Source organism: Sinocyclocheilus grahami, unplaced genomic scaffold (assembly GCF_001515645.1).
Source record: "Sinocyclocheilus grahami isolate Dianchi unplaced genomic scaffold, SAMN03320097.WGS_v1.1 scaffold709.1, whole genome shotgun sequence".
In the NCBI taxonomy this organism is placed as follows: Eukaryota; Metazoa; Chordata; class Actinopteri; order Cypriniformes; family Cyprinidae; genus Sinocyclocheilus; species Sinocyclocheilus grahami.
The window spans coordinates 276,109-286,416 of record NW_015505888.1 but is presented as its reverse complement, the minus strand read 5'-3'; the positions used below and the strand labels follow the sequence as shown (position 1 = coordinate 286,416).

The window sequence follows — 10,308 nt, the reverse complement described above, 5'->3', positions numbered from 1 at the left end:
TAGTGTTGTCATAGAAATGTATAATTCCAAATCTGCACCAAATTTCATATCATTTCCATTATAATTCAAAATAAACTTGTATAAAAATCAATAGTTGCTTGTTCAGATGGTATAATGGCAGAAGTATTAGGGACAGCAAAACAAAACACAAATACCAAACAAACTGAGCACAAGATTTTAAAGCTTTTTTTAATATTTAAAATCATCCACAGACTATGTGTTTACAGTCCATGACTGGATTTTATTTCAACTATATACAGTGTAGCATGGCATGTCACAAAATAATGAAATCACGTCTGCTCATTCTCTTTAAAACAATTATTTTCTCTATCCTCTCAGTGGTCTTCTAGTCCACATACACACACTGATATGACAGCTCTGCGGCCCACGACATCTGCAACTGAAGATTCGCTGCCGTTTATTTTGTTAGTATAGTAATATTTCTGTATTGGATGCTGCATTATAAGCAGGGAGATTTAGGGAATTCATTTTGACTTGATTTACAAATCTGGTTATGCTGTGAACTCTCTCATAATTTGCATTGCTTTCTCTGCATAGAAATGTAAGGTGAAATCATCATCCCCTGAATTTACCAACTCAAATATTACATTCAAACAAATCATCTATCTGCTGCTGGTCCATCAGTGTTTAAAAGTACAGTTAACCCAAAAATGAAGCTGTTGTTCGCTCATCCTCATGTCATTACATACCAGCATGCTATTATTTATTCAGTGGAGGACAAACGTTGAAGTCTGAAGAATCTTTATGCAGCTCTTTTCGAAACTCGTCCTTTGTGTTGCACAGAAAAATAACAGCGCATCGGTTTTGAATAAATGAGTTGAGTTTCCACTTTTAGGTGAACTAGTGTTTGAATTGTAAATCTGCTGCTAGTCTAATCAACAGTCTGTTCATTCAGTCCACATGAATGGCCTATTCAGAAGAAATGAATGTCCCTTCCATGCCGAGATATAATCAGTCTCGTCACTCTTGTCCGAATCCCTCAGTTTCTTCGATAGCGAACAGAAGTTTTTCTCGGAGCTGCTCCTGGTTCTTATAGGGTGGCAGATCCAGTCGATTAAAGCTGAAATTGTAAGGCAGGAGGGACAAATAAGCACAAACACACTTCTGTGAAAGAGTTATTTTGCACTGTCTTTCGGATTTAGAGCCTCACCAGGTGTGACTTCTAGGCAGCCAGGTTTCCTTCCCCACTTTGTCTATGCAGAACTTTTGTGGCCCGTTACTTCCTAAACAACAAGATGATCAAAAGAGGAACTATTAAAACCATTTACACTTCTAAACACTGAATATGTACAGCGAGGACAGAACTCAGGTCACATGTGAAGAGCTCAAAGCTGCATGTTGGGAAGACTCAACACAAATTTAGTGTTACCCAAGTTACTGTAAGAAAAAGAAAATGATCAAACAAATTTTTATTTTTTTTATCATTTACTACAAACCATATTGTATTTAGCTCATATGATATTTAGTTTGTCCTCCTTTCACAAACTCTTGATCAAAATTATTTTTTAAAAGTTTAAGGTTTGGACAGCGTCACCAATAAAACGTCATATTTTTAAGTGGGAGAACTTGCACAATTGGTGGCTGACTAAATACTTTTATGCCCCACTGTATATATTAACATTTTTAGCTATTACTTAATTTCAGATGAGTTTTGGATCAAACAGTTGTTGTTAAATGATTGTTAAAATTCAGTATTTTTCATTAAAAAATATATATATATTGGGAGGCGGGGGGGGTAACTGCTTACGTCGCAATGTTGGAAAAACAGAATGAAGGAGCTTTCTGCATCTGACGCCGCATATTCTCTCAGCGACGACGAGAGACCAATCTACTTCAACATGTGCTGATAACGGTATATAGCTAACTGTTTAAATTTAGTCCCTTAATATTTCTCTTGTGGCTGTACATAAAAATGAGAAGAAACGTATTTCAAGTTGGTGCTTGAAATAGGCTAAAGCTTTTTATTTCATCGATTTTTACTGATGACTGCAGTGTTAATAAATGCCTATAATTCTTTGTATAATAGACCTGTTTTAAAATACCTTTTTTTACAACATGGTAATTGAGAAGTTAATAGCCTATTCTTCTGTTATCCTCGCAGCACGTCAGTTATGCTGTAATATTGCAGGGCAAATTAATTGTAATCTTAATTTAATAATAAAAGTAACTTCATAATAATAATAGGCCTAATAAAAATAAGAATGGAAATCCTCTTAATATATAATAATTAAGAGCCAATAATTGATGTTTTTGACAATATCTATGGCTATCATCGATACAAGATAATTGTCTTTCGACACCCCAGCATGGAGAGGTTATCGCAGGGCAGATGTTACGTCATTTAGGCTGTCTTGTTGAGCGCAGTGGCACTGAGAACATTATATTTCACACACTTTAATCTCTTTTATTTTCCAAACGTAATAGGATTAGTCCATCGAATCATTCGGTTTGTAATGCAAACCGAACTGAAAGCCTCGTACCGAACGGTTCAATACAAATACACCCCTATTGTTACACCCCTAATATATATATATATATATATATTAGGGGTGTAACGATACATGTATTCGTACCGAACCGTCACGGTACGGACATCTCGGTTCGGTACATCTTGGTTCGGTACCCTTACAACAAATACAGGCAATTCACCCTCAATCCAGAAGGGGGTGCCTGCAGCAATGCAACGCTGTTTGATAACCGGCCGCCAGCAGAAGAACAGCGAGTGAATGCCATGAGTTGCCCACTTGAAAACAAAGCCCACTAGACAGTGACCATGTGCTGATTCTGAATGCGTCTCTCACTGACAAAGGAGTATACTTTAAAGGCACTCAACTGTTTGCGAAATGGAGCTTTGTGCTCATGTATCCTACCTCTCTCATTCAGCATATATTTGCGATGTATCTGAATGTTAAACTAATATTATTTTTTATGTAAATTATAGGCTTTGTACTTCAATCGTGTTTAAACGGTGACACAGAGGCGGCCGCGCTGATGTTTGGTTCACTATTTTATTTTGATAAAGTAACAACTGTGCTGTCAAGTTAGCAATGCTGGAACTGATGTTTTGTGTGTGTGTGTGTGTGTGTGTGTGTGTGTGTGAGCGCCGGCGCGATCACTTCAACTGTTTCCTTATACCAGCAGAATCAACTTAAAACACTCCGTCATTTATTGTCTTATCAATAATGCATCACTGTAAAAGGTCTACTTAAGTAAATTTTTTTTCCTCATTAATGTACACACAGCACCCCATATTGACAGAAAAACACAGAATTGTTGACATTTTTGCAGATTTATTAAAAAAGAAAAACTGAAATATCACATGGTCCTAAGTATTCAGACCCTTTGCTGTGACACTCATATATTTAACGCAGGTGCTGTCCATTTCTTCTGATCATCCTGGAGATGGTTCTACACCTTCATTTGAGTCAATATATATATATATATATATATATATATATATATATATAATATATAAAGCCTTTATCTATATAAAATAGATAGCATGCAGTGATTTCATACTGTACTGTTGTTGTGTCTGTAGTACACTATAACTGATATTATAACTCTACCTATCAGTTCTGCAAAGCCTCCAACCGGCAGGCGACAAGTTCCTGTGACAAACTGCAGGAGGCGAATTCTCTTTTCATTGTCCATTTCCTTTACCACCTGTGAGACACATAATGAAATATATACCATATATTAAAAAGAGAGAGACAGGAGCAGTAGCTGTGAGTGAATAAAAACACCTGAGACTGAAGGTGTGAATTACCTGCCAGAACCAGTGGATCTGCTTGCTGTTTTTGGTATAATGCCGATAGATGGTGTTCTTCTGCCAGTCGTTCAGATCGATTTCCTGCATCCCACACAACATGAGCTGGAGCGAGAAACAATCACACACCATCAACCTCATAACCTGATAAAAATAACATCAGTACGCCTAAAACAAGTCCAAACTTAACCACACTGCCCGAGTTATTCACTTCCGTTTCCTCAACGTCTGTGTCTCTATATAGACAAGGGGTTTTTAAAGACACTTCATGTCAAGTCCTTGCTAAAAATACTAAAACACCCACCTCCAGCTCTTTCTCATCAAAATAACGCAACCACTCCAGAGGCACAACTTCATTGAACCCATCCAGGAAGGCTTTCGTTTGCTCCTCCACCCCGCGTGTGAAGCGCCAATCAGTGAGCAGACTGCAGGAAAAACACGCAACGAGTTTAAAATCACTGTTAAAGGAACAATCTATTTTAAAGGGGTCATGAACTGAGAAACCAAAATTCCCTTGATCTTTTGACATACAGGATGTTTTTATAGTACAATGGCCTCTTATAAGTTTCAGAACTCAAAACTAAGTCCCGGTCACACCAAGAACAATAACTATAAAGATAATTATAAAGATAATGATATTAGCATCCACACCAGCGAACAATATCGTCTGTTTATTCTAAGCGCACGCTCGTCTGCCGCTTTAAATTCTCGAGCTCGTGTCAGCAGGATTGATTCTGATTGGGTGTCAATTATTTTTATCGTTCATCAGCTGGGAAAAATCGTTCTAAAAAGTGATTCCAACAATATTGTTTGTCTGTGCCTTTATCGTTATAGTTGTGGTGTGGACTCTGCTATTCTGTAATATTGAAAACGATTTTAAGAACTATATCTTTATCATTATCTTTTTAGTTATCGTCCTTGGTGTGAACGGGGCTTTAGTCTAAAAACAACTTATATTGAAGGCAGTCTGCAAAAACGTCAGCTTGTGGAATGTTCTATTATATGATGTAATAGTGTGGATAAGCACTGCCTCCACAGAAGATCAACACCTGCTTCTACAGCACTGCCTGCTAAGCACCGCCTACCGATTCTATGGCGCTGCCTGTTCAGCCCTGCCCACCGATTCTACGGCGCTGCCTGTTTAGCCCCACCCACCGATTCAATGGCGCTGTCTGTTTAGCCCCACCCACCGATTCTATGGCGCTGCCTGTTAAGCCCCGCCCACCGATTCTACGGCACTGCCTGTTTAGCCCCGCCCACCGATTCTACGGCACTGCCTGTTTAGCCCCACCCACCGATTCTACGGCGCTGCCTGTTTAGCCCCGCCCACCGTTTCATGCATGTAGTGTTTACAAGAGGCAAACGCACAGGTCGACACAGAAACCAAAACGATAAAGATGCTCTGAAGACACCAAGACGCTGTGCAGTGCCAAGATGAGGAAAAACAGTGTTTGCATTGCCTTCCTTCTGATCCCAACTTTAGGAAAGAGTGGATGAACTTTATTTTTAATGAAGATCTAGACCACGTCAGTAACAACTCGGTCCTTTGTTCACTTCATTTTACCACAGATTTGTTTACAAACAAGGCACAATTCGACGCAGGACTTTCAGAAAGATTGAAACTAAAAGACGATGCTGTGCGACTACATTGAATCCGGATCACTATTTCTTTGTCTGTTAAACAGATCGTTTGATATGCATTTTTGACATCTGTGAAGGATGTACGCTGTCAAACATACACAATTATTAGCCAATCATATCAGTGGGCGTTTACTTGTGAGTCTACAATCCTCCACGTCTATCCAAACAGAGCGTTCTGATGAGGGGGGTTAAAAACAGGACAGAAAATAGCCTATTACTTCTAAATTATGATGTTTTTTTATGTAAAAATCTTGATAACATTATAAGGGGACGAAAAAGAGGCACAGAGCAAGTTCATGACCCCTTTAAAAGACACAAAAAAGGTGAAAAAAATGGTTAAACGTGTTGAGTTTCTGCATCACTAGCAGCACCATACCGAGTTGCAAAATAATGACTATTTTCAAATGCTATTTTCAGGTTTCTCAAACAGACTCTTATTCTGGAGTTGTATATTAAACTGGAATTAGATAAGTATTCTAACATTAAAAACACCTCACTGGATAAAAGGCGTCTGATTAACTGATCAGTGATACTAGTATCATCTAAACATGGGGCAGCTGTACCTAATGTACTCCTCCTTGTTGTCCTGCATGACGAGTTCATTTTCTCCATCGTTCTTCAGCTGGTGTGTCGTCACCTTGCCCAAAATCTCCATGTCCTGGGCGAAGTACAGCTCCACGCCGCACTCTTCCAAATCATTCTCCCTGTGAACGCACATCAGCATTAATGTCGTGTTTGTCACAGAGCTGTTTTGACTGATGTCAGCGAGAGCAGTCTGCAGTCTTGATACTCACTTGACCCACATGATGGAGTTGTAAAACTCAGGGTCGATGGACTCCAGGTCTTTCAGGGTGGGTTTCTTGTTAAGCATGCGCTTGTAGAAGGGCAGCGTGAAGCCTGTGTCAATGAACTTCCCATGATACAATGCCTGCAGAGATCACAGGTCAAAGGTCATAAAACAAATAATAGTAGTTCAAGTCTTTTCTTACCTATTATGATATATGGCAGGATGCTCCAGAAGAAGGGATTTAGACTTGTTTGGTTATTACACAACCCTTTGCCCAGTCTTTTCTATATATATATATATATATATATATATGACAGGACTACGCAATGATATGTACAGTAAAAGAGAGAGAGTAAGTGATAGTGAGAAAGAGCCCATCACTAACACTGTAACAAAACCAAAAATATTAGATTTAATATAAATTCAGCAAAGGAAAAAAATGTAATATTTACGTACATTTACTGTATGTAATATATATATATATATACAGTTGTGCTCATAAGATTACATATACAGAATATGCAAATATGTTAATCATTTTAACTGAATAAAGAGGAATCATGAAAATTGCATGTTCATTTCAAACAGGAATGTCTTTTGAACAGGATGATGATGTGTAAATTTTTCTTATTTTTTTTAAAGACCATATTTTTTCATTTGGAACTGCACTTATATGCTAAAAATTCAGCTTTGAAATCACAGGAATAAATTACATTTTAAAATATATTAAAATAGAAAAAAGTTTTTTAAATAGTAAAAATATTTTAAAATTGTACTGTTTTTGCTGTACTTTGGATAAATGCTGGCTTGGTGAGCAGAAGAGACTTCTTTAAAAAAACATAAAAAATCTTACTGTTCAAAAACTTTTGACTGGTAGTGTGTATATACAGTGGTGTAAAAAAGTTTTGGCCCCCTTCCTGATTTCTTATTGTTTTGCATGTGTCACACTTAAAAGATTCAGATCATCAAACTAATTTTAATATTACACAAAGATAATGCAAGTAAATAGAAAATGCAGTTTTTAAATTTTTTTTAAAGAATTCTCTTCTGCTCACCAAGGCTGCATTTATTTGATCCAAAGTACAGCAAAAACAGTAAAATTTTGAAATATTTTTACTATTTAAAATTGCTTTCTATTTGAATATATTTTAAAATGTGATTTATTCCTGTGATCATACATAGCTACATTTTCAGCATCATTACTTCAGTCTTCAGTGTCACATGATCCTTCAGAAATCATTCTAATACGTTGATTTGCTGATTATCAATATTTAAAACAGTTGAGTACATTTTTTCAGGATTCTTTGATGAATAGAAAGATCCAAAGATCAGCATTTATCTGAAATAAAAAGCTTTTGTAACATAATACACTATTCCATTCAATATAATTTTTATTATTTTTTTGGGAAAGAAATTATAGAAATGTATATTTTTTATTTAGCAAGGATGCTTAAAATTGATCAAAAGTGATGATAAAGGCATTTATAATATTACAAAATATTTTAGTTTAGATAAATATTGTTCATATCGATATCGGAATTATATCGTATCGACCGAAATTAAGAAATATATCGTGATATCAATTTTGGCCATATCGTCCAGCCCTATTGGAACCCATTTTAAAGGACACCATAAATAAACGTTTGTCATGAAAACACAAATGGCTGCAATAACAGTTTAACCTTCAATAAACGAAACATAACATTGTCTTAGAAACGCTTCGTTATTTTTAGTGATCTGTGTTAGATAATACTAAAGAGACTGAACAAATCAAAAACAATAATGTTTTCTGATTGGAACAGGACATATGTATCTTGCTTCTGGGTATATCTGGACTGTGATGCTAAACTCGTCTGTAATTTAACAGTGTGGTATATTATCATACAACCATAATGTCAAACTCATGGCACGTTTATAAGTATGCGAGTATATTCAGTGTAATTTTCACATGAAAAGGACCTTCCTGAAAACTCTCCTCTGGATTCACAAACACTTGTAAACCTCAGATTTGATAGTTAAATGTGTGTGTATTAATAAATTCCAATCATTCATAAAAAACGTGTGCGTAAACACACAAAATTGATGATTCTTGTCCCTTGAATTTGCCTCAGAGTACCATCATTCAATACTCCAGTTTTGCTTTTCTTAAATTCTCTTCTCTCTCACTCTATATACAGACTTCAAAAACACACAGAAATGCGCTTTTGTTGTAAAGGCTCGGCTAACTGTTTAATGCAGTGGTTCTCAACCCGCGGCCCACCATGCTGAACACAATTTAAAAAATAACTTTCGGTTTTACAATTCATTTTAGTTTTTACATTCATTTAAAAATGTAGCCTACTATACAAATATCAGCTATAATGTTTTTGTTATGTAAAATAATTTAGTTTTTCATATATTATATTTTCAGACATGAGCAGACCTGTACTCACGTAATTAACGTTATGCATTTAACAAACACTTAAAAGCGCGCACTTTATCAGCAGTCATTAGTTCGGTTCAGAATGGACACATTTGTTATTAAGTGAGAAAAACGAAATGTGGAAAATGCCAGCGAAGGAACACATACAAACAAGAGTAGTCGCAGCAGTGAAGGTAGGAGAGTGCTGGACTTTCGGCATCAACTTTTGGTTTGCCCCGCCACTCACTTGAAGATGTTCAGGCTAGAGCCCTGCACGGGCCTCAAATATAGGCCCTAGCCCGGCCGTGTCCAACAGCTTATCAGAATTACCGGCCCGAGCCCGTCTTTTTCCCCCCCTTCTCCCAAAACAGCTTATACTACTATTTCAGCTATTAAAATAGTTCAGTTTTGTATGTAATGGCAAAGTGATTATATTTCGTTTCGTTTTTTTATTAAGTTAATTTAGAAAAGGTTTGGAGTATGTTTTGGTTGTTAAATATAAGTTTTTGTTTTTTAAAGTAACGACCAAGCGGCCAGTGGCAGACAGTGAGCTGATCATAGCCTATGTTTGATAAATTTAGCCTTCTCAAATCATCACGACTTGCCTAAAATAAAATCTATACATATAAAACAGTTCAATGTTTAAACGCTAAACCTAGATAAATGTGCGCTATATCCAATAGTTTGTGCGGAGAGTGGAAGCTAAAGTGCGCTTTGCAGGACATGGAGGCGCCAGCGTGATCACTTGCATTTTTTTTAGAGGATACGCCGTCATTTTTGCTCATAAAGGTAAGAGTAATACATCATTCGTAACTGTAAAGGGTCTACTTTTATTTGTGTGCACTCACAATATCAACAAAACGTTGTGCTTTTATAAAATAAAGAAAACAAACACGATGTGCTTTCTGCTGTCTCGGTCTTGAACAGGATCGCTTACAAAAATGAATCGAAACTCAGCGAATACATGCCTCACAGACATGATAAATATATCTATAGAAAGCTTTAAATTACTACTTAACGAAGTAAAACAAATAAAACAAAAACTCTTTCATTATAATCATAATCCGTAAAGATGCACTTCTCTCTAAAGGCGCGTCTGAGGAGATGGCGAGTCTGGATCGGCAACTTCATCCTTGTGACACTGACTCAGAAAACGCTAGTTTATTAGTAAATAATTCAAATATCTCCTTATTATTTCCCCCTGACACATTCATGGTAATTACTTTAGCCGGTGCTTTGCGGCAAGCTTAAGAGCTATTGTGTGCATTTGAACGCAGAACTGTTCAGCTGCGCTGACGGCACGCTCGCTGCTGCTGGACACTAAACCCCGTCGAGCCGCTCTTGAGTCGCAGTAGCACTGTCTCGTGTTGTTTCCACCAGCGTGTCAAATTTTTATTTTTTTTTCATCACTAATTGATGGATGTCTAAAATATAAAAATAAGGAGAAGCCTAAAACAAGCTCGATGCCCGGCCCGCATCTTAACTATGACGTAAAAATTGTACCGAAGGCCGGCCCTAGGGGCATAAAAAAGTCGAGGCCCGTTGGGCCCGGGCTGAAATGCAGGACTCTAATTCAGGCTAAAGGAAACACCCGTACTATACAGCAATCATCCTTAATTGCAGAAATGTGGCAAAACATCTCTGAAGAGAACCTCAGATTATTAAATTCGAAAGTGCTTTCCATATTTG

General features: G+C 37.0%; 1 protein-coding gene across 2 annotated transcripts in view; it reads right to left on the bottom strand.

Moving 5' to 3' along the window:
- Positions 1-260: 260 nt before the first annotated feature.
- wwp2 (WW domain containing E3 ubiquitin protein ligase 2) overlaps positions 261-10,308 on the bottom strand; it is a 60,768-nt gene continuing 50,720 nt past the window's right edge. For both annotated transcript variants that reach the window (XM_016244130.1, XM_016244131.1), the window contains 7 exons: positions 6,226-6,359; positions 5,995-6,135; positions 4,095-4,215; positions 3,791-3,895; positions 3,591-3,687; positions 1,172-1,244; positions 261-1,081 (listed from right to left, as the gene is read on the bottom strand). In XM_016244130.1, coding sequence (XP_016099616.1) covers positions 982-1,081; positions 1,172-1,244; positions 3,591-3,687; positions 3,791-3,895; positions 4,095-4,215; positions 5,995-6,135; positions 6,226-6,359 — 771 coding nt within the window. In that variant the 3' untranslated portion in view covers positions 261-981. The remainder of the gene's footprint in view (positions 1,082-1,171; positions 1,245-3,590; positions 3,688-3,790; positions 3,896-4,094; positions 4,216-5,994; positions 6,136-6,225; positions 6,360-10,308) is intronic.